Source organism: Leishmania infantum, chromosome 22 (genome assembly GCF_000002875.2).
Source record: "Leishmania infantum JPCM5 genome chromosome 22".
Taxonomy (NCBI): Eukaryota; Euglenozoa; class Kinetoplastea; order Trypanosomatida; family Trypanosomatidae; genus Leishmania; species Leishmania infantum.
In genome coordinates this window covers 361676-385232 of record NC_009406.2, presented here as the reverse complement: position 1 = coordinate 385232, position 23557 = coordinate 361676, and the positions used below count along the sequence as shown (strand labels likewise).

General features: G+C 62.5%; 5 protein-coding genes and 1 pseudogene across 6 annotated transcripts; all 6 read right to left on the bottom strand.

Moving 5' to 3' along the window:
* Positions 1–1353: 1353 nt before the first annotated feature.
* On the bottom strand, positions 1354–5334 carry LINJ_22_0850 (conserved hypothetical protein; the record flags this gene model as incomplete). Its single annotated transcript, XM_001465579.1, has 1 exon — positions 1354–5334. The coding sequence occupies one exon, from the start codon at positions 5332–5334 to the stop codon at positions 1354–1356; it is 3981 nt and encodes a 1326-aa protein (XP_001465616.1).
* A 318-nt stretch (positions 5335–5652) lies between these two features.
* LINJ_22_0840 lies at positions 5653–7035 on the bottom strand (annotated as a pseudogene). The gene has a single exon. A coding segment is annotated over exon 1 (1383 nt).
* Positions 7036–9322: 2287 nt separating this feature from the next.
* Positions 9323–11074, bottom strand: LINJ_22_0830 (conserved hypothetical protein; the record flags this gene model as incomplete). Its single annotated transcript, XM_001465578.1, has 1 exon — positions 9323–11074. One exon carries the CDS (start codon positions 11072–11074, stop codon positions 9323–9325), a length of 1752 nt encoding a protein of 583 aa, XP_001465615.1.
* Positions 11075–13291: 2217 nt separating this feature from the next.
* LINJ_22_0820 (conserved hypothetical protein) lies at positions 13292–15055 on the bottom strand (the record flags this gene model as incomplete). Its single annotated transcript, XM_001465577.1, has 1 exon — positions 13292–15055. One exon carries the CDS (start codon positions 15053–15055, stop codon positions 13292–13294), a length of 1764 nt encoding a protein of 587 aa, XP_001465614.1.
* A 1376-nt stretch (positions 15056–16431) lies between these two features.
* Positions 16432–20079, bottom strand: LINJ_22_0810 (conserved hypothetical protein; the record flags this gene model as incomplete). Its single annotated transcript, XM_001465576.1, has 1 exon — positions 16432–20079. The coding sequence occupies one exon, from the start codon at positions 20077–20079 to the stop codon at positions 16432–16434; it is 3648 nt and encodes a 1215-aa protein (XP_001465613.1).
* A 1097-nt stretch (positions 20080–21176) lies between these two features.
* LINJ_22_0800 (conserved hypothetical protein) lies at positions 21177–23297 on the bottom strand (the record flags this gene model as incomplete). Its single annotated transcript, XM_001465575.2, has 1 exon — positions 21177–23297. The coding sequence occupies one exon, from the start codon at positions 23295–23297 to the stop codon at positions 21177–21179; it is 2121 nt and encodes a 706-aa protein (XP_001465612.2).
* Positions 23298–23557: the final 260 nt, after the last annotated feature.

Sequence of the window (23557 nt, the reverse complement as noted above, 5' to 3'; positions counted from 1 at the left end):
CTCTACTCAGCAGCCATTGACGACTTGCAACGTAGAGACGCGGACACACACAAACACACACACACGCAAGGCTGTTCCAACGAGCAGCCGCGATACGGATGCAGCGGAGGTGCCAGCTGTGCAAAGACAAACTAACTCGTTTTTTTTTTCTTTGGAGGGGAAGGGGGGAGAGTAGACGAACACGTCACGCGATCCGTGGTGCAGGAGAGGTTTGGGTGGGCCGCCGAGAAGACGAAGAGGTTAGAGCACGAGAGGGAGGTGAAGTCCGTCTACAACGGTGCGTGAAGGCTCTATTTGGTTCCTGTTGACAGTTCTACGAGCGACGTGGTCATGGCTTTCAGTGCGGGCAATCCTGTATGTGAAAGGCAGAGAAAGGGGGTAGGGAGGGGAGGAGGAGGAGAGAGGGCTGGGCATACACATACATAGAGGAGATGTGCGGGCGCAGGTCAGCGAGTGCGTTGCGTCTCTACGTGCGTGTGTGTGTGTGTCGCCATCACAGACGGACTGCTCCCGTTATTGGGAGGAGGGAAGCAGTGAGCCAAACAACACGAGGGCAGAGCAAGAGGATGATGATGATAAAGAGAAGGGAGGGGAGGGAGAGAAACATGGAACAACGCGGCGCATGTACATCATGGATAGCACTGACACGAAAGACTAGCGAGCAGAAGGCAGGCGGGGAGGGGGGAGAGGGATGATGGCAAAAGCGTGGGGAGGAGAGGAGCGGAGAACCTAACCCCAGCACCGCCACCTTGAGACACATGTAAAGAGCATCTTCTCCCTCTCGAGGACATCACAAGCACAAGAAGACACAAGGGGTTCCCCCTCCCTCCCTCCTTCGACGCTCGAGCAGGGGAGGCGAACAACGGATAAGAGACAAGCACCGGCGACGGATACAGGGAAGAGGGGTGTGGGGGTGCACCAGCAAAGGGCAAAGAAGCGAGGAGAAGACAGCAGCAAGTACCAGAAAAAAATACCTAAACAACAACGGAAGAGTGTGTGTGTGGGCGGGCAGGCGGGGAAGGAGGCCGAAGATGAGCCCATGAGCTCACTTCACGGCCCCCGTGCAAGTCAAGCCAGTGCCGGTGAGTCAGGTTTGGGGGCGGCGGCGGCGGCGAGGTGGGCATAACAGGGAGATCAAAACTATTTCCACCCAACCCCATCCACCACCATCACCACCTCCTGTGCGAGAGTGAGACGGCACTGTGGAGGGCACAGAACAAGAACAAGAGGGCGGAGAGGAACACCAACTTAACCGCGCGCACGGGGACGCGGCAATCCGGGCCATGGCCAACAACCACATACCTCGCCTCCTCCTTTCATGCTCATGCGCACGCGCGCCGGCGCACACCGCCGCTACAGTGTCGACGGCGCTGAGGCGTCCCAGCGGAAGTTGTAGATGGCCCTCGACTTCATCTCCGTCATTGGCTGCGGCGGCGGCACCCAAGTCGACGAGCCCAGCTCCGTTGCCACGGCGTCGATGTTCTGCTTCTCTTCATCGGACAACAGCTGGTAGGCAGAGGTGTTGCGCACCGTCGCGAAGCCCGAAACGGCCGTCAAGAGCGCGATTTCCTCGAGCAGCGATGCCTGGTACTTGCGCGCCAGGTGGTAGAGGGAGCAGCAGGTCTGGTAGTTCACCACCTCTCGAGCCACGGCGGCCTCGCAGAGTGCCTGCAGCTCTGTGAGGCCAAGCTGATGCGCGCCGAGCATCACCTCGAACGCGGTCTCGGACGGCGCCTGAAGCTGCTGTGTGTAGAGGTAGCGCAGGATGGGCTGCACAGCCAAGAGCGGCAAGGGCACTGGCCCGATCAGTACAGTCCTCTTCGACGAGCTCGTGAGGAGCGCAAACGGCGAGGCGGCGACTGCCGTGCTCAGTTTCGCTGCCAGTGGGCCGACACGGTTGGACAACGTGCCACCGCTCGCGGGCCCGCCGCTTACGGCGCGGTAGAGCGGCCGCAGCAGTTCAGTGAAGAGATCGCTAGCAGCCAGTAAGATGCAGGCATGCAGCACATGCACGGATTGCGCCTGCGTATGCGGGTCCACGACAAGCATAGTAGTGTTGGCACCAATGGAGGGCGCGCTGAGAAGCGCGGCCATGTCGCTGCGCAACTGCTCGGTGCTCCGCTGCCGTGCCAGCCGCACCTGCTCCCGATCACCCGCCAGTAGACTAGCGCAGAGAGCGACCAGGGGAGCTAGCTCGTAGGCCTCACCGGCTGCCTTAACGATCTCCAGCGTCCGCACCAGACGCGCTCGGTACTCGATCGTGAAGCTGCTCGCACTGGCGCTCGCAGCAGGACGGTTACTATTCGCCTCGGCACCGTCGCCACCGTCCTCGTCCTTCTCCTCCAGCAGCACGCGGTACTTGGCCTTCAGGCCACCCCAGTAGACGTAGTCGACGAGACACTGCAGGGCATCGGCCGTGAGCGGCTGTGCCAAGCCAGGGACGCGCGGCGTGCCGTTCGTGAAGTATATGGGCAAACCGCCTGCCCCGCCAGCCGAGGCGCCTGCCGGTGCAGTGCTGTCCTTGCCGACAGACGATGGGTCGACTGCCCTTGCGCCCCCGCCACGCTGTCTCTCGGAAACCTGCTGCAAAAGCGCGTCCACCTCATCGCGGCCCCTGCCTGACGAAGTGCGGTTCTGCTGCTGCTGCTGTCCTGGTGCTCTGGCGGTGGACAAGGCAGCACTACTTCCGCCGCTGTACAGCTCCGAGCGACAACCCTCGAGCTGCTTGTGGAGGAGCGGCGCACGCTGATGCAGAATGGCGCGGTGCAGACCAGCTATCGGCACATCCTCCTCCCCAGTCTTCATCTGCTGCTGCTGTTGCTGCAGCCCACCGTCCTCTCTGGCCGCCCCTGCAGCCCATGGAGCTTGCAGCTGCGCAACGGCAGACGCCACATCTGCGCTGCCGTACGTGCCAGCATACACGTAGCAGTCAAACGGTGTGCCTCGTCGCTGTTCCCGCAACTGCTGAAGCTTCAGTCGGAGCCGCTGAGCACCTCCGTCGCCGCCGCTGGTGGCCACCGCGGCCTGATCGTTCTCCGAGACGTAGCCATCAGCAGCCAGGAAGCGCACCATCGAGTTCGTTGCCGGCTCCGCCCCACACACACCGCCGAAAACGTAGACGAAGCCGCCCGTCAGCGCAGCCGCAAAGCTCTTCTTGTGCGGCTGCACAATGGACATGTTGCCCATCGCCACCGGAATCCAACACGGTGCGCCGGCCGCGTTGCCGACCAGCGGCAGCACCACGGCAAAATGCGTGAACTTGCCGGCCATGCGCTCGTTCAAACTACCACCGCTGCAGCCGCCGACGAGCAACAGTGCCTCACCGCACACAAAGATGGCGTGCTTCTCGCGTGGAACGGCGTCGGCGGTGCCGCCTCGGTGCACGCAGTGCCACTCTCCCGTGTGCAGCTGCACTGACCACGTATCGGTGAGCACCCCCGACGCCCCTGAGCCGCCGTTAATGTACATGGTGTTACCCCTGATGCACGCAGCGTGGTAGGCGCGCGTGGCAGGGCGGGTGCGCACCGTCTGCTGACCCTCCGCATTTGCGTCTTCGCCTGGCTTCTCTGTGCTCGGAGCTGCCGCCGCCTGCCCAGGAGGAGAAGGGCGGTGCTCCTTCGCTGCCCGCACTCGCCGTCGCCACCGGTAGCTGCTCAGCGAGAATACATACACGTCGGAGCCGTTCGCAAGTGTCGCAGCTGCCGTCGTCCCGGCTACCGCGCTCCCGGTGCCGGAGCCGCGCCGTGTGCGCTGGCGTGACTCGCTCGTTGTTTTGCCTCCGTACAGGTAAAGCCGATCGTCCTGCAGCACCATCGTATGCCCGAAGCGCGGCCCGGGTTCGTTGCGGTTCTCCGCCAACCCGTCCCGCTGCCCGTCCCACACACACCGCCAATGGTGTGTATGCAGATCGTAAACGTGCATGTCGTTCAGCACTGCGCCGCCGTGCTGCGCGACGCCACCGCTGATGACGAGGTACCGCCCATCATAGGCGCAGGCGGCGTGACTGTGGCGCGCCACCGGGGCCTCTGACAAGGTATAGAGAGGCTCCCACGAAATGGTGGTCGTGCTGAAGGCCATGAGCGACGTCGTCTCCTCGCCATGGAGATCGAGGCCGCCGAAGAGAAGCATCGTGTCAGGCGTGACAGGGGTGAGGGTGTGGCCCAACCGCGCGGTTGGTGTGAGCCCGACCGGGCGGAGATATCGCGCACACATGATCGGCAGAAAGTTCACCTCGCGCGGTTCCTCGGGCATCGACGACACCGCTGTGGCAACGGCAGCATCAGCAGAAGCGGCAGGGACGGCCTTCGACAACCGGTTCTCATTGCCGCCGGCGGACGCATCGCTTGACGTGGGCCATGGAAGCACATCAGCGAGAACGGACGAGGGGGCCCCTTCGCCCAGATTCTCGCCGACCCCCTTAGCACTGCTGCCGCCAGCTCGCAAGCCGCGAGCTCCTAGGCTGGGCAGTGGAGGGAGAGGTGACTGAGACGTCAGCGGCGGGTCCGGCGCCCCCGCATCCGCAGCGGCGTTGGCACGGGAGGGAGATGCAGGCAGGGCGGCCTTTCGCGGTGACGAAGACAGCAGTGGTGGCAACGCGGCAGGGGCGGCTGCGTCGTTGCTGTCGCCCAGGGGTTTCAGTCGCACGCCAAGCGGTGTGGCGAACAGGCGTTGCGAGCTAAGCTGCGCATCTGTGAGCTCTGTATCGGCTGCGCTGTACGTGGAAAAGCTGATGGGGGCTAGCGATCTCGATGCGGCGGCAGTTGAGCTTGGACGATTTCCCGGGCGGCTCGCGACACTTAGACGATGGTGTGGCGTTGTGCTGCTACTTGCGCCTCCCTCGCCGGCGCTGACACGGTGCTGCAGGCTAGGTGCCGCATGGGCACTGCGCTGCGGATCCTTGAGCCCACTCGTCCCGCCAACAACACCGCGGCGCACCGAGGCCTCACTGTACGGACGCGCGTTCGCGGCGTCGCTGCTACCCGTGACGGCGCCGCCGACATCCTTCAGCTCCGCTAAGAGAGCCGCAATGTCGCGCGCATCGACCTCGTCATCCGTGGGATGCAGATACTTGTTGGCCTGCATTGCCGTCGCTGTATCGCTGGTGACGTTGGAGAATTTTGGCGTATGGTGCGCTCTCCGTGCGTGTATGGATGTGCAGGCCTCGAGGAGAAAGGTTGTTTGCTCAAGTCTAGTGCAGCAACAGATTTGTATAGAGCGCTGCAGCTGCGGCAGAGTGGGTTGAATGCGGGCGGGATGGGCAGAAGGCGCGTGCACCCGTGCATGTCTCCTCTCACGCAACGTACGGCTTCCTTTTTGGATCGCAGCCTCGCACATCCGTTTTTGGGAAAGATGTGTGCGCGCGTGCGCATGTGTGATCAAAGTCGTGGCGAAAAGAAGGTGTCAGATAGCAAGGAAGTGAGGGATAACCGCTTAAAGACCGAAGGGGGCACACGGCCCCGTTGACGCAAACGCATGCGCACATCCACGCACACGTGCATTAGGGGCAGGAAGAGTTGCCGCAACGGGGAGGAGGGGGGGGTGAGGGTGCCGGTGGGACGCCGAAGAGCACCATGTTCTTCGGTGGGTGCTTCCTATGCAGGCCCTGCTACAGGACATCTGCTGCTTCTTTGCGGTGAGCGTCTCTGCGCTTGCTCATGAAGTGCGGTATGTGTGCGAGCCTGTGGCTGCGCCATGAGTGGCGCCCCGCTTAAGGGCGAAGGAGAGGAAGAGGGGCCCCCTTTCTATTCCCCTCTTTTCCTCTTCGACGGGCAAGAGAGGACGGCAATCATGGCGCACCTCGTCTTCCTTTTCGCGCCTCGCCTCCGGTTGCTCACCATCCGCCACGAGCCCTCGCGTGCGCAGTGACCACGACTCAGTCCAGTAGAAGACGCATTCCGTCAAAGACAACCTCGCACGGTGCACCAGGGACGACGCTGTCGCGGCTTTCACCACCATCTCTGACACCGAGCAGCCTCGCCAGCCGCGCTCCTGCTGCCGACGACTTCTGTGCGTCATCGCTAGAGCCCCTCCTCTACTGTCTTGCTCGTACATGACACCTGCCGTCCACACAACCGACAGGCGACCCGCGCCGGGGGAGAGGACGTCTTCAACGGCGTCAGTCATGCCGAGTGTGTCGAGCCAGCGCCACACGAACTCATTAAGTTTCTTTCCACTGGCGCAGCCCGTCCTGTCGCTGTTGCTACAACTGATGCTGCAGGCGCCGTCTCTGATCTCGTCGAGGCTTATAGATGGTTCCGCGATGCGTGATGCTTCTGCTGCTGCCTCGCGGTGCCGTCCCGATGTGTTGGTCACGGGTACGCACGTCACGCGGAGGCATGCACGGCGCCAGAACACTTCCTGCTCGTCACCGGAAAAGACGACGACGCAGGTCAGCACTGCCGGTGATGGAATGTCACCCAACAGTGAGCTTGTTCCGTTGACTTGGCTAAGGGGAGCATTATGATAGCTGCCGCTGACAGAGAGCATCGCGGGTGGCGTCTCGGCGTCGGCGGGAGTCATGTTTGGCTTGGTGTACGAATAGGGCAGATCATTACAACTACCGCCGATGCCGAGAGCCTGTACAGGGTGCGTACTCCAGGCGTCGCTGGCCCCTCCCGGGCCAAAAAAGAATCGCCGCTGCTAGTGCAGCCGCGGCTGCCAGGAAGGGTGTTCGTAAGCGCATGTGTGCTTACCACTGGCGGCGACGGCGGAGAAACCGCCTCCGGTGATCAGCGCGGCTGTTGACCACGGCGCACTCACATGCATCGAGGAGAACACAGGTGCGTCGAGCCTGTCAGCGAATGCAGGGGGGGGGGGCAGCAGCGGCGGCGGCGGCGATGGCGATGGCATATGCTCAAAGAGACGCGCCCCACTGGCGCCAGGTGGTTGTGGGGGGGGTCTGATGCTAACATACGACTCGGACTCCGGCGGCGGAGGGCGGAGGTGCTCTTTGCTGAGACTTTCGGCGGTGTGGTGGCACGGAGGAGGGGACAGGCGCGACGAGGTTTCCATTGTGGCCGTGCGCATGAGAGGCATGTGAGGTCGCGCTGACGTGCCTAGGGGAGCTGTGTGGCTGGGCGGCGACAGAGACGTTAACAGCGCAGACGACGCGCTTACGGAGGCCAGCGCTGCAGCGCCGTCGGGGGTGGAGATGCGGTGAGTGCTATCGCTGAGGTCAGAGACTTCAGAGGGGGCGCCTACCGCAGCCACATCAAGTTCTCCATCGTCAGCTGCTATGGATGGCGCGTATCTGGGGGCCTCTGTCGGAGCTGTTTCTCGGCGCCGGTCTTCTTCTAACGCTTGTCGCTGCACCGCCTCGCGCGTCGGTGAGTCGGGTGCTGCTAATGACGAGTAGGAGCACAACACATGCGCCACCGCACGCGCCCGAAGGGAGTGGGTGTGAGAGCAAGAGGACGTTGGTGCAGATACTCGCAGATGCGGAGCACGTGCGCGTGCTTGTATGCTCGTTCTCTCTCTGCGCTGGAGGTAGGTGGCGGGGTGGGGTGGTGCGCGTGTGCGTGTGAGGGGCAAGGACGTCAGGAATGCGGGCACAAGGTCATTGGGGCAGGGGGACGTGGTGGTGGTGATCTGTCAGGGGCAGTGCCCACGGTGCACATAACAGCGGAGGTGACCGCAACAAGCAGAAGAATGTGAAGAATACAGATAGCAGAAGCGGCGGCAGCAGCAGAGTTGCTAGTCAGGGGTGATGAAGATAAGACGGACGAAAGTGCCGAGGGGGAGAGATGCAGCGCAGCAGAAGCTTCATGCTTCAGTGAGAAGCCAATCATACTTATGAGTGGATTGCACTCCCCAATGTGGGACGGAATGACACACCATAGACACAGGCATGTCGCGCATCGCGCATGCGCCTGCTGATCGCACGTGCGTGAGCTCCCTCTCTGTTTCGCATGCCCCTAGGCTCCTTCCTCGCCTCTCTGCTCTCTCTCGACTTCCTCTGAGAACCGGTTACCCTCACCAGAGTGACCCCTTCCTCTCCTCCCTCCATCCCGTGGCATCAACTCCGCACCGGCCAAGGAGGGTGGAGGAGAAGGGGCGCGACGAGAAAAACGGCCTGACGTGTCTGTGCAAGAATCGAGCGCGACGAGGAGAGAGAGACTGTTCGGGGGCTGTATGAGCCGTCAAGAGGGGTTTCTCCCGTGCGTGCACACAGTCCAGGCTCAGCCGTCGCTATGTGAACAGCATTACACACACACACACATGCGCGCACAAGACTGACAGGGGCTGGATTAAGAAATGGAAGCGTGTGAGAGAGAGGTGAGATGAAGGGAGAGAGGGAGGCGTGCGTGAGTTTTGTGTACAGTAACGGTGCTGCTAGGTAGGGAGGGGGAAGAGCCGGAGGCACGCAGCCGTCCTCGGTGTGCACCCGCCACTCCCTTTCCCTTCAACTTTCCCAAGCCCCTGTCCTATCTCCGTTTTCCACCGGCCGACTCGGCAACACTTTCATCAGCGTCTCACTCGCAGGCACGCACATTAACAGAAGGCGCTGCTTTCGGCCTCTTCGTGTGTCTTACCCCCCCCTCCACACACCCCAACTCTCCACAATCTGATCGCAATCGACGATGATGATGTTGCACCGACGAATACAGCGCAAGCACGTAGGCGGACACACGCCCATGCCACACACACACACACACGCACGCACACGAGTATACATATATATAAACTAAAGGGAAGAGAGGGGAGATCCCCTTACCGCAACGCCTTCACCGCCAAGAGCAGTGACACGAAAAGAGGAGCAATGTAACGCGATGCGATGAAGGTGCGGGGGGAGGGTGGCGGAGGGGACGCGACATCGCAGCCCACAGACCATTCCACTGCGTGTGTGAGAGAGAGCGAAAAGAATAAGAGACGGACCTAAACACGCGGAAGCTGTGCGGTAGGTATTGTATGAGGGAGGGCCAAGCACAGCAGACGCAGTAGCCTCCTCCTCATCCTCTTCGCCGGCACCCACGCTGCCTCCACAACACCCGCGCCGCTTTGAGGCGGGAGGGGGGGGGCCTGCGTGGGACGTCGATGATGCACGCTGTGAGACGACAGCGAAACTACGGTTCATGAAGCCTTTCCACCAGGATACACATGCATGGGGGAGGAGGACGGAGGGGCGGAAAAGACGGCGCACTACAGCCCATGCAAGCTCTACCGCGGCGCGGCGCATGTCCTGTCTCACGGAGATGCGGAAGACAAGTCTTGCAAGGCGCAAAGCCAGAGTAGTCGCGCCGCCTACGCTGGATCACCTCCCCCTCGCCAGTGGCTACCGTTGAACTCTCCGGCTCCGCTCTTTCCTCGTGCGTCTCGGTTGCCTCTACTGCGTCTTCTTTGCTTTTGGTGGCGACGAGGCGGGTGCAGCGGTTGTGGCGGCGATGGCGCGGAGCACCCGCGCTTTCGCCAGCGCTGTCGCTGCTGAATCTTCAGATGCGTTGCTCTTCTTTGCACTGAAACTCGCGTATCCGGGGGCCGGCGTGCCGTTGACGGGCACAGCACTGCTAGACGACGATGGACTCGCAGTCGCTGCAGCCTTCTGCGGTGCCGCACGCTTCGTGGTCGCTTGCCCCTGCCTGAGCGAGGCTTCTTGAATGTTGATGTAGCCCTCGAGAACGACCCCGATGAAGACAGCGCCGAGCGAGGCCCACTGCGCGCTGTGCACAGTGTGCCCGTGTACCACAATGGAGAGGATAACACTGCCGATCTTGCGCAGCAGCGTCATCGCGGTCAGCGCCAGCGTTCCAAAGACGGTGATTGTGTGGAAGATGAACAGCTGCCCAAGTGCGCTCAAGAGACTCATAAGGAACACGTCGTGGCGCGCCTCCGGGCAGTGCGCGAGGAAGGCGATAAAACGGGAGAGGTCGCGGAACGGAACGGCTGACGTGGCCGAGACTTCGCTAGCGCGCTCCAGCCAAGCCCCGAGTGCGCGACCAAGTGCGCCGTTCGACATGGGGAGGCTGCGCATCGCCGAAGTCACGGTGTGGTGCGAGAACGACGCCAGCCAGCTCCAAGGCTGTTCCCCCAATTCCAGTACAAAGAGAAGCGATAGGGCACACAAGACCGAGACAAGGTTCGTCCGCATCATAAGCGACACCCCATTCCACCGGTGCCGCTTGACGAGGATATCCTGGGTCGAGTTCGTGTAGCCGTCCATGAGCAGATTGAGCAGGAGCAGCGCCATGCCGAAGAGAGATGACGAGGATGATGCCGCGCCGCCGCCGCCGGTGGTGGTGGTGGTGGCGGCAGAGGATGCGTTGGCGGAGCTGGTGATGCGACGCTCCAGCAAAAAGAAGGCGATGACGCCGCCGGTGATGAGCAGGCACGACGCAATTTTCTTGGCCGGGTAACGCGCGCGGTACCACACAAAGCCAACAAACATGACAGGAAGCATCTTGCCCATCTTTGCGGTCAGCGCGACGGGGTAGGAGATGCGGCGCATGGCGGCGTAGCCGAGCGACGTGCCGAAGATGTTGGAGAAGCCCATGGCCAACATCTCCTGCACGTCTCGCCGACTCAACATGGTGCACTGATTCTGATCCAGTGCGTTCGATGCGTTCGCCTTAGCGCCACGCTGGCGGCCGGATCGCTGCTGGTAGCTCCGCATCGAACGGCGCAGGAGACTATTCATTCCCACGAGCACTGCGCTCACGATGGCCCCTGCCAGCGTTTGCGTCAGACTGATGCCGTACACCGTGGACAGGTAGACGGCGTGCGGCTTGCCAGGCGGGGCATTCGACTTCGCTGCCGCCACCGCCGCGGCACGACGCGCGTCGTGAGTTGACGCTGCAGTAGCAGCCATCGAGGCAGCAAAGGCACTGTCAGCTATGAAGTAGGGTTTTGTGATGGCGCGCTCCTGCTTGATAGACCACCAACCAAAACACAGGTTGATGCCCATCACACAGAGCAGCATCTGCGCGAGCAGCAGTATCTTTGAGGAGGCCCCAACCTTGACCGCAGCGACGGCCGACCACGGCGATGTGACGGACATGGTCCATGGCTTCGCTGGCGCGGACGGCGGTGTCGGTAACGACTTCGTTCCGCAGCCATCTGCGCAGCCGCCTTCGAACGACATCAGTGAGCAGAGAAAACGGCAACCAGACAGCGGCTCGGCCCTGCGGCGTGACGGGAGATGGTAATGTGAGGAGTGTGCGAGAGGGGGAAGGGAGAGGAAGCGAGCACACACACATACATATGCACACACACACACACACACACACACGGCGGGAGGAAGGGCGAGGATGGGCGCCGGCAAAGCCACCAACGCGCACGCACAAAGTCCCCTCGCTCGTAAAACGGCACGCACGCAAAGGCGGTCAGATACGATTGAGGTCTTAAACACAGGAGCAAGCCATGCAAGACGACGACGCCCACGATTGCGGCGGCCGCGGTATCACCGACGCACCAATGGCCACGCACCGATGGAGCCCAAAGTAGTCGCAGTGGTGGTGTGATGCGGCGCACAAAGAGAACAGCAGCAGTGGCGGCGAAGCAACGGCCCCTGCTGCCTGCACGGCTGTCCCGTATATAACGACCAGTGGAGTCGGAAGGCACAAGCGAGGAGAAGGTCAAGAGGACGCTGGTCTGAGGCGGCGCATAGGGTTTTGCTGCCCTGGCGCGCGCGGATGCTGTGGGGAGGAGTCTGCGACGGAGCAGAGCTGTGCGTGAACTACGTGTTTCTTCCTCTCTTTTTTTCGGTCTGCGCGCGTGCAAGTTTGTGACTTGCAGGCCCTTGGCATGCATGCACAACGACGACAGCAGAAAACAGCAGCGCGCCGCAGCTCACATCAGGCGGTGGGTTTGCAAGAAGGGGAGAGGTCCAGTGGACTCAGCCCGGAGGGCGGAGAAGAGCACAAAAGGCACCGATGGGCAGAGAGAGGAGAAACGATAGTACTAAAGGTGCATCCGTAGAAAAAGAGGGGAAGAGGGGGTGGACGGAGCAGTGCGGAGGCCGGCGCCTTTGCCAGCGTCACGGCCCGCGCATACTTCTTCTGAAAGTGCCGGGGGGGGGAGGGTGGGAGACAGGGTGCAGGATGCGTATGCTCTTTTTCTCTTTCTGCGCTGCGCAAGTGGCGACACCGTTGCGCCTGCGTGGGCGCGCCTCGGTTTCTCAGCGTTCGTGCCGCTGTCTCGCGCTGGCGGAGGACGACGTACTACCCTGCTGAGCGAGAGACCGCCCCTCCCCTCCTTTCACGCATGCACACGGGCACGTACAGGCCCGCAAGCCACGCACTTTCCTTGCCCCTCTCCTCTTCCGCACGTTGCTCAACGGGCAGTGCTGTCTGCGATCTCAGCGCAAGAACCACGACGGCACGTGCGAGGCTATCGCACCTCTGTGCTGGTGTACCCACACGAGAGACAGACAGCTGTTGGCGATGAGCGTGGAGGAAGGAAAACGGCGGCGGCGCTGGCATGTTATGGGCTACCCCACACAGACACGAGGAAAAGAGACCCGCGCGGGGGACGGCATCACGTTGACCACGCATGCTTGGGGCATGGGTGAGAGTTGCTTGGATACGACACGGCTGCTCTATGATGGAGGAGGCTGACGATGACACGACAACCGACTGCGACGACCGGCGAGCAAAGGAATACACACCGAGACACAATCTGGAAACGAAAACCGACCATCGCCGGCAGCAGCGCGCGCCACTGGGCAGCTTACAGCTTAGTCCAGTCGGAGCACACAGTGATGCCGCTCCGAACCCCCCTCCCCCACCGCCGCTTAGGCACGCGCAAGTGAAGAGGCGCACAGACACACGACGTGCCTGGCGTAGGGAGAAGGCGCGAGTGGCGTCGCTCCTCGGGAGTCCGTGAAATGACCCACACACCGACGCACGTACAGGGCGAGAGGAGGACAGTGTGTATTCGGCATCGCCAGCGGACAGCACGCTGTGCAAACCGAAAACCGGAGGAGAAACAACACAAAACGTCAAGACCGAGAGCGTAAAGCGTGAAATCGCTCATCAGACGTGCGCGTCATCTGCAGTGCGGTTGGTGCGGGAAGGGTTGGGCAGATGAAAACCACACGAACGCATTCTCTTGCCCCACCTCTTTCTGCTGAGCCCTCGCACATACAAACGCGTGCACGCGTGAACAGATGAGAATAAGAAAAGAACGAACAAGTTAGCATCGTGGGAGGGGGAGAGAGAAGTAGAGAGTTACGCCGCTGCTTCGCTCCCGTCCAATGTGAGCCAGTGTATACGCATGCTGCATCCTTCGACGTGCTCCGCCAAGAAGGACATCAGTAAAGCACCAGGAGAGCGGTGCAAGTTTGTGGTCGCGTCTGCCTCTAGAAGCTGACCTCAATGCCAAACCTCGCCTGCTCTCCACGTGCCATGTGCATCCCCAGCGTGGCCGTCACCGTTTCGTAGAAGAGCGACGTGATGCCCGCTGCTAGTCGTCCGGCGTTGTTGTACCCCAGCTTGAGCAAGGTTGGCATTCGTGGCATCCACGGTGTCACGTCGAGCACCGCCGCCGCCTCCAGGTCGATCTCACCATTGTGCAGGATCGATGCGGCGCTCATGCGTAATCGATCGCGGTCGAAGCCGACATTGACGCCCAACAACGTGGGAAGCTGACGCCAGTCGTACGAGGAGGCGATACGGGAGCCATTGGTGCTGGCGCCATATCCACTCCCGCTCATGTCCAGCTGCGAGGCGGACAGATCCGATGCGTCGCGGCGCACAAGGGTATGGCTGGCCAGCGTCTGCACGAGCAAGAGGCGAACTGTGATCGATGGGATGGCCACGTACGCCGGTGTCGCTGCGGCGCTGGAAGGCGAGGCGGCGTCGCCAGAGCCGCTGCTGCTGATACTGTGACTCGGATACAAAAGAGAGGGTACACACGCGGCGTAGCGCGCCTCGTCGGCGGCGGACACCAGCGGATCGACTGGCAAAGAGGAGGCGTCCGACGGGGTTGCAGCAGGAGCCGTCATGATCCACTCCACGCCAGGGAGCGGCGTCGTCACGGACGACGCACGGTCGTTCTGCAGTGAGATGCCGACGAGGGTGTCGCCCAGCGCGAGAGGGAGCTGCATGCCGCACGTCAGTGCCCACGGCGCTGTTGGCAGCACTACGACCGGCTTGCCGTCAAGCATCCGCCTCGCCGCTCTCGATGCATCAGCGCCGCTGCCGCCAAACGGCACGCAAACGGCGGCGTCGAGTGTGTACTGATACCGGTGACCCGCGCCGCCGCCAGCAGTGCCGGCCACGTCGTCCTCGGAGAGCGAGGTGGAGTTCGTGGGTGACCTGGCGGCCGAAGCGGCCACGGCAGACAGGGCACGATTCACTCTCAGCGCAGCAGGTCCAGCGCGGGCCCCGATGCTCTGTCGGCTGGCAGACCAGTTCGGGAGAGACATGTCAAGCTCTAGTTGCCCCCACGGTGCTGGTGCACCAGCAGTGTTGGTGCTGTCAGCCGTGGCCTCGCTTGCAGCCATCGTGAGAGGCCTGGTAAAGTCGCTGAAACGCAGGTACGACGGCGCTGGTTTCGCCACGGGGTGCGTGACCACCGCCGCCGCCGCTGTTTTAGCGGCCGCGCTCGTAGCCGTATCAGTGCTGCCATCCGCGCGGCGTTGTCCGATGGCTCCGTAGACCGACTCTCTCGTCGGAGACAAGGCCGACAGCGCAGTCATCTCAGCCACGGCCCTTTCTGTACCCGTGGTGGGGCCAGTTCGGCCCGACGTGGATGAACGTACCGGTATGTCAACACGCACGGCCGCTTCCATCTGCATGTGGCCCGTCGTGGAGAATGCCAGCGAGCCAGCGTGCGGGTGGCGCATCTGCACCGTGAAGTCCCCGTTCTCCTCAACGATGACAGACGACGAGGACGCGACGTGCGACGTCGGGCTGATAGGGGTGCCCACAACGGCGGCGACCGCTGCTGCGTCGCTGCTCCACGCTACTGGTCTGCCAGGAGCCGGCGTCTGGCGGGAGACGACAATGCGCTGCTGGTCAGCACTGGCGTAGGGGGCGAAGTCGGCAAACACGTTGCTGATACATTCCTCGATGTGCAGCCCGCGGAAGCCGCTCTGCCAGTACTCCTGCAAGGATGGCATTTTCCGCAGGTGATGACGGCGCTGCCGCCGCGGTGGAGGGAGGGGGCTGCCGTCTTTGCTGCTGATTAGGATGCCGGCAGAGTTGCCTTGCTTTAGGCTGGTATGAAGTTGACCGCCTAACACCTTCTATGGAAGTATGTATGCGTGTATGGCGGTGGGGAGAGTGCGTGTTGGTTGGGTACAGCGTCGACGCTTGCCTGATGCGATACGTTGCACGAGGTTTGAAGGGGGAAGGGTTGGGAGTGTGTCAAGGGTATTGCGATGCAGCCGCTGTACGCGTGCGCATCACTCCGACTTGGTGTGCCTTCCCCACTTCTTTTTTTCTGCAGCGCTTGCGTTTGTGTGCGCGTGTTGTGTCTATGATGCAATGCGGTATCGCGTGCCGATCTGGTGTGAGGCTGCGCTGTGATTTTGCCGTCACCAAGTCGATCATGAACGTGAAGAGGCGCATACATACACAAACACACGGGCACAATCATGCTCACGGGTTGCGGGAGTGGGGTGGGGTAGCACGGGAGAATGCTGGCGAAAGTGGTGATTTGCGGATGTGCGTGCATGCACCCACGCATGAGCTCGTAAAAGAGAACATCGCTATCGGAGGGGTGGGGTGCGGTGGAGTGGGGGAGGAGCCGATGCGCACAGCCGCATGGAAAACAGCCTATAAGCGCGTGCGAGCGGATGGCCAGAATGTGAGCGCCATCGACGGTGCCGTGCGCCTCTTCCCCTATCGGGTGCAAGGGAAGCCGCGCCACCGCTGCTTTGATGTTGTGCGTGTTTAGGTGTGAGAGTGACAATGACGAACACGGAAGTGAGTCCGTCCCCCCTCTCTCTCTCTCTAGGTATGCCCGTGAGCAGGTATGCGCAGGTGATGAGTGTTCGCGTGTGTGCGCGTGCCCGAGTAGCGCTCGGGGGAGGGAGGGAGGGGGGAAGACGCCTCCCCCCCACAACTGCGTGCACGCAGAGAACGTCAGACAAGGGAGAAGACAGTATGGGGGGCGAAGGCGGGGGACAGAGACAACGCCAACCAAACTTCTGCGACCGCGGATTCAGCCAGCGCCAACCACTAAGGAAAATGTTCCTGCGACACGGAGAGCGACGGTGACGCCGGTAACGCGCTCCTGCACAAGACCCGCGCACCCCCACTCTCATTCATGACAGCACACAGGCGATGGTGTCGCGCGCGATCAAACTACAACAACAGGAATTAAGGGAGCGGCCTGAAGCTCGGCCACGAACAGCGCTATCTTCATGCACAGCGCATCGCATCGACGCGCCGGCAGAGGCCGCCAAACGTTAGGAATCAAATGACATGCGCCATCAACTCCCCTCCTCTCCCTTCCTCACGCGTCCGCCCAGAGAAGTGATGGCATGCTCCACTACAGGCCCCATGTGGATGTCCGTTCGGGGCCTACATCCTCCATGCTGTAGCCGCTCATGGTCGAGCGCGGCACGAAGCGGGTCAGGCGCTGCTCAGGGTTGGTCTGTGATGCGAAGCGATCCACTGCAGCCGACGTCTGCTCCTGATCTGACAGCCGCAGCTTCTCGGCGTCGGCGGCCTGGAGCGAGGCAACTTGGCCAGCCTCGGCCGTCGCCGCCATCTCGCGCTTTGCCTTATCCAACGCGTACGCATATGTGCGGCCGTGCTTGCCACCAAACTCGAAGCCTTGAATGCCGCAGAACAGCATCGTCTGAGCCTGCTTCTCGAACGCGCACAGCTTCACCATCGACAGTGTGTTGTGCCGCATCTGCGCCACTTGTATTGCCTCCATGGCTGCCTTCAACGCGTCTTCGACCGTGACGTCCGCCGCGCTGATGGGTGCGCCGTAATGCAACGACGCGAGGGCACCGGTTCCGTCCACGGTGCACTCCGCATGCACCTGCGCGCCGGTGCCACGCGCCGTGGCCTTGACGCCAGGGGGCGGAGGCAAAACAGCGTACTCCATGTGATTCGAGCCATGCGCAGGCAGAACCGTGCACAGCTCCGTGCCGTACCGTGCAACGGCAGGGTAGGCGCCAAAGGAGAAGGACGCTGCACCGGCGCTGTCGGTTCGCACATCCGTCACCTCCAGCATAGGGTCGGGCAGCCACCAGTCGCGTTCCTCCGCCATGGCACGCCGCAGCACACGACGCCGCGCCGCTGCCCACTCCTGCTCCGTCGCTCCTGGGTGATAGAGAGACCAGTGCAGACGGCACTGCGGCTCAATGGTGCGCTGGGCGTCGGTGATGCCGTGCTCACACTGACTGCGGTGGTACTCTGTGCCTCTCAGCGCCGCTGCCACCTCTGCCACCGAGACATTACCCTGCTTATCCAAGGACTGGCCCATGGCGAACTCGGCGCTGAGCGAGATGTGCAGGCCAGCCTCACGAAGGAAAGCGCAGAACGGCATCAAATCCTTGCCCGCCATGTCGCCCTCGAGCGGCGCCTCTGTCGGCGCCCCCGTGGCCTTGTCGGCGGGCTGCTGATGCTGTGTGTACTGCGCATAGAGCTGCGGGAGTGCATCGACAACGGAGAAGGGGGAGGAGGCGGCATCGCTCATGAGTGTCGGGTGCTCGGTCGGGTTCAGCTCACGGTCCACGGCGCGGACGACCACACGGTATTCGCCGTTCGGCAGGCGCCGGCCCGCTGCGTCGACGTACGGGAGAAATACCTCCGTCGATTGCGTCTCGGAGAGCGGCACGTTATCGTCAAGCATGACGGCAAAGACCCATTCTCCGCTGGCCTCGTCCCACGCCTGCGGCGTCGACGCGGCGTCGCTGTGCGATTGCTCCTGCTCCTGCTCACGAGTGAGTTTTCGGTAGAGGTGCGAGGCGTACGCTGACACCTCCTGGAGGGCCGGCGTCTCGGAGACGAGCGCCTGCACATCGATCGCCTCCTTCTGCATCCGCGCGCGCACTTTTTGGCGCTCCTCGGCGGTGCACCGTCGCCACAGCGAAATCTCGAGTCGCCCCGCCTGCCGCAGCTGGTCTCGCTGCGCCGCCTGCTCGGCGGTGAGGGGGCCGTCCGTGAGGCGCAGGAGGCGCAGCTTGTCGAGCGCCGGGGACGTCCAGTCGTATGAGACTGTCTGCCGTGAGCCCAGCGGCCACACCTTGAGAGCCTCCCCAGCTGCCTTTGCCTTGGGTGTCTTCTCCTCCCGCAAGATGGTGAGCAGGTCAGCACCGGCAGCGAGCAGCTCCGGCGCCGGCGCCGTCACTTGCACGGATTTGACAGGGTTCAGCAGACGTTGATTATTCAGCTGGGCTGCGCTGTACCGCGCCCGGCGACGGGCGCCGAACGGGGCGGCTGCCTGCCGAACTACACGGCCTATGACCCCCTCTGCCTTGGCGAGGTGGGCGGCGCTGAGCAGCAGCGGCTGCTGCGCCGCGTGCGCCATTTCCACTCCATAGTGAGAGCAGTGCCGCGCCAAAGAGCGGCGGAAGGTGTACGGCGACGCGTAGTCCAGCTGACTGCTCAAGGGCTTCGTGGAGTAGTACATCTCCGCTGTAGCCGCCACCACCTGCGTCGAGGCGGCGTAGTGGAACAACAGCTGCCGGCTCGCCGTGTGGGTGTGCTGCACAAGCGAGGCAGCGCCGAACTTGACGTAATGCATGCGACACCACACACCATTGAAGTGAGGCTTCAGCACCGCCGCACGCAGATCGAGGCGTGCCTTCGCCACACTCTCCTCCAACCCTGCGAAGACGTCAGGTAACGGCGTTTCGCTGTAGAGTCGACGGCGTGCGGCGGCCGCGACGCGGGCGAGGGATTCGGACTCCAGCACATGCACCGTCTCCAGCGCCTCTCTGCGCTCCGTGTGCAGCCAGAAGTCCTGCAGGGAGAAGCCGTACGACGTCTCGCCATTACTGCCGGTGCTCGTGAGAGGTTGCTCAAGTATGGCCTGGATCTTCGCGTGCTCGGCGGCCCACTCGGCGGTGGTGTCGAGGAGATCCTCGGGGTCGTAGATGCCCTCGTCCATGCGGCGCTGCTCCTTCTCCACCTCGTTCGCCGCCCAGGCCTCTTCCGTCGCTGTGGCAGCTGCGCCGCGACCTGTCCACGTACTCGGGTACACGCCTGCTTGGACCTGGCGCGCGCGGCGCTCCAGCAGGATGGCGTGCACCTGGTGGTAAGCGGCCGCGATGTCAGCCAGTAGCTTCGCCTGTGCAGGTGCGTCGGCGGCGTGGGGACGCAGCTTCTCCTGGAAGAACTCGTGCGCGGCGCTGCAGGCTGGCAGGTAGCGTTCCGCCCACTTCTTCTTCGCCTCTGTGCTCTCGTACACCCAGATGGACGGAACGGGAAGGGGGATGCGGGTGATAGTCTGCTGCTGAAAGGCCTCGAAAAACTGCACAAACGCATCCGGCTTTGCGGTGCCGCCCCAGAGCAGCTTTTCGAGCTGCAGGTGGTTCGTTACTCTCGTCTTGAGGTGACGTTCGCTGAGGTAGGCAACCTCGCAGAAGAACGTGTCGGCTTCCCACTTCGTATTCGGGTGATCCGCTTCGTCGAGGAGCACGCTGGCGAGCGACGAGGACGGGCTGCCGCCGCCGCTCTCGCCCGCGCCGCGACCTCTGCCGTCCGCGCCAAGCACGCCCACGTACTGCTTCGACGTGCGCCGCGACTGGCGCATACGTCGCACGTACTTCGTTTCGAAGTACTCGGACCAGAGTTCAGCGCTCTCTTTGACGTGTTCTGGTGCACCGGTGACCATGTTCGACCCCATGTAGTCCTCTACATAGGCGAAGGGCGATGTCGACGACGGCGCCGCATCCCCTTCCGCCCGCTCCGCTGATGCAGGAGAGGCAGCGGTGTGGACGACCGGGTCATTACCGAAGCGCAGCCAGAGCTCGATGGCGCGTGTCAGCGACGGCACAGGAATGTGCGGAGCCCACAAGGTTCGGCATTCGTCGGCGCTGCGGAGGGCGCCGAGGTGATCAGTGGCCGGGTCAGGAGCGTAGATGGGTGTGTAGCTACGGGCCACCGTGTCGAGAGCGGTAAGGACACGCGGGACTGCCGCTGACGTCGCCACGACGCCGCAGGATCTAGCGCGGTACATTCCACACACAGGCGCAAGCACCGAGAGGGACCCTAGCGGCTGATCCACCCCACAAGAAAAGCAAAGGTGAAGGAGGGAGAGGCTGCTGCTGCTGCTGCTGCTGCTGCGCGAGGAAGGCAGCAGTAGAAGAACCGGAGTTAGCCCAGCCGACTAATACTTTGTTGTGGCATTGCATGAGGGGCAGGCAAACGCAGAGCATGTACGTCAACAGACATGCAGTTAAGAGAGGGAGGGAGAGGGAGAGGGAGACGGAGGCAATAGGAGATGTGGGCAACGAGCACACAGACACACAGGCAGACACTTAGAAGGAGAGGTGGGGACAAGAGCCATGCCTTGCAGCTCACCTCGCGCATTGCGCGACTGCCCTCACTCTCCCCCATTGCACGCTGTTCTTCGCGAGCAGAGGCTGCGAGGAGGTAGATACAGAAGGCGCAGCAGCTGACCACGGGCTCCGACACAAGTTGTACCTTGGCCCGCTGTGCTCCGACCGTCTCTAGTGCGCGCGGAGCCGCGAGGGAGGGAGAGTTACAGTGGGGTGCAAAGGCAGGGGGAAGAACAGTGCGCTCCTTGCTTCAGCTCTCCGCTTCTAGTTGTCGAGTTAGCTTTCGGCAGCGCCATTACGAACCCACAAGCACACCAAAAGCACTCACACGCTTCACCACAACAGTTATGAAGAACAACACAAGGTGAGGGTATAAAAGAGGAGAGCATGAAGAAGGGGGGGGGCAGATGCGCCTTGCATGCAACCACCACACAAACACACGCATGTATACATGCAGTCAACGTGCACACAGCAGAGGACATTCGGGCAAGCAGGCGCACACGCACGCAAAACAAAAAGGAACAGACCACCGGTAAAGCGTCGCCCCCGCACCTCTGCCACCTTCCGTGCGCGCCGCATGGTGTGTCTCTCTCTTTCTAGCGAGCACCGCATCACGTGACATGGGTGCCTTATATGGCGGAGGACGGTGATCACCTACACATGCGCGCCTCATCGGCGACGCTTCCTGCCACCCCCCACCCTCCATCCACCCTCACTTCTTGTCGTCCGTTTCAATCGCCACCTCCAAGATGATACCCTCCTTTTCTCTGCAGGGTTAGAAGTTCGACACGGCAAACACGTCCAGCTCGCCCTCCCGCGCTACGAAGAGGAGGTTGCCGGCGTCGTTCGCCAGCAGACGGGTGCAGATGCCCTTATCGTAGTACAGGTCCTGTGGCCCAAGCGTGTCAAGCGAGACCGTCATGATACCGCGCGTCGTCGCGAGTGCAGCACGATTCTGTTGAATGAGCGTAGCCTCTGCGATAGGGTACGCGAATTGATGCCGCTTGTAGGGCGCCGCCATGTTGCGGAGGTCCCACACGACCATGGCACCGTAGACGTCAGTTGTGATGATGTTGTAGCGGGTCGTGTGGATCGAAGAGATGGTGGTCTCGTGGTGGAGCGCGCCGGTGCAGAGCGCTGTGTTTACGACAGGGGTGTCCTCGCGCGAGCGCGGGTCCCACATCTTCACCGCGGCATCGCGGCCGCCGGAGAGAAGAACGTAGCTGCTCTCCTCGAGCACTGTCAGCGCGGTGATGTAGTCGTCATGCGCCTTGGGAAGTTGGCGCATGACGCTGCCGCTCATGACATCGACAAAGCTGAGTCTGTGAGGGGCGCTGGCGTTGCCGCTCAACACACCCGCCGCACCGGGCCCACCAGCGGCAGCGGCGCTGACAGCGCTCTCGCCGACGACAACGATGGAGTTTCGGAACGCCGTGATCGCGGTCAGGGCAATTCCTGGCGGCCGCATGACGATCTCGCCCTTGTTCCACCGGATCGAGTTCTCGTTGCATGTGATGACGATGATGGCGCCGGCGCTGCCTGTGCCAACCGCCGCCCCTGCCGCCATGCTCGCCGCATCCCCTGCCACGCACGCTCCGTCCACCGCACCATCGGCGGCCGCCATCGCGGTGGCAGCAGCCGAAGTCGAGGACGGCCTAACGGCCGGTCGCCCACAGTACTTCGAGTACGGCTTGCGCGACTTGAACGGCATGCCGGCGATGGCAAGGTATTGCCCATCCAAGCGCTGGCCAGCCATCGCGACAGGGACGCAGTTCATCGGCAGCGGCACGACGCCACGGGGGCGAACGCTCACGTGCGGGAGCCCTAACGGGTTCTTGGCCGACGGCTGACGGGACGACCCCGGCGGGCCCCAAAGAGTGACTGCGCCGCTCATGTCACCTGTCACCACCTCATCACGGACGCCGAAGTACGCCATGCACGTCACGGGGTTCGACAGCGAATCCCCTTGGGAGTTCTCCATCGGCACGGAGCAGTAGATTGTCGGCGGTGTCCCGCGCCACCAGCGTGTGACAAGCGCGACATCCACTTCAAACCGTGGCTCCGTGGCGTACAGCTCCGCGAGGCGCCGCGCAAGACGCGGCCGAGTCGCTAAGGCGGCGCGAAGTTCTAAGACTCTTCGCGACTTATGGAAACTGTGCTCAACGATGCGCAGCCCGATATGGATAAGCTCATCGTGCTGCAGGCACAGCTCGACGGTGTCGAGAGTTCCCTTCATGCTTACCCAGCCTACGATGAGCATCTTTACCAGAACTGCCACGTACTTCTCTGCCTCGCACGGCATACAGCGGTGCGCGACGAGCATCTTCAGGACAATGCGCAGGACCAGATGGCGCAGCGTGGCCTTCTCTTGGATCCCCAAGTGCAAGACAGCGGCCCAGGTGTTGTGATAGATGATAGCGCTGGCCAAGCCGTTCAGCATCACACGCAGTTCGTTGTCCGTCAGCTGCGACATCTTCGCCTTTAGAGCCGCTGCTGCCTGGCGGGCGTCGCCGCTGTCGAGGATGAAGGTGTACCACTCCTTTCCACGCAGCTCCAGATCCGCCTCCTCCGGATCATTATTGCGGTCGACGTCCTTGATCGTCATCAAGACTTGCGTAAGGATGTCGGCGGCATAGTCATCTTCCGACTCTTCCTCGAAGCCGAACGCGTCACACTCGTCTGCGTCAACGCGCTCCTGTGTGGTCGGCAGCGTAAACTGGATTTCAACCTTGGAGTGAGGGTTGATGGCAGGCGGCCGTGCCGGCATAAAGGAAGTCGCGGCGGATGCTGCAGCAGCGGCGGCAACCGGGGCACCAGCTACGGAGCAGGCGGCGGTACCACCAGCGCCCTCTACTGGGTCCGCCAACCCGCCAGCCTCCGCCATCGATGACAGCATGGCCGCCGCAGATGTGGTGAAGACCTTGAACGATGGCGACACTAATGCGGCCGCCGACGCCGCGGCAGCCGAATCGGGCGCTGTTGCCGCTAGCGCTGCCAAGGACGGCGTAATAGTCGGCACCGAAGGAGCACCAAGCAGTGGCGCTGCTGCCGTCGCACCGGCAATGCCCGCAGCGAGACCTCCAGCAGCAGCAGCAGCAGAAGCCATGCTTGCGGTGTTGCCTGGCACGCGCGATGGAGCCGGCGGCGGCGGTGGCG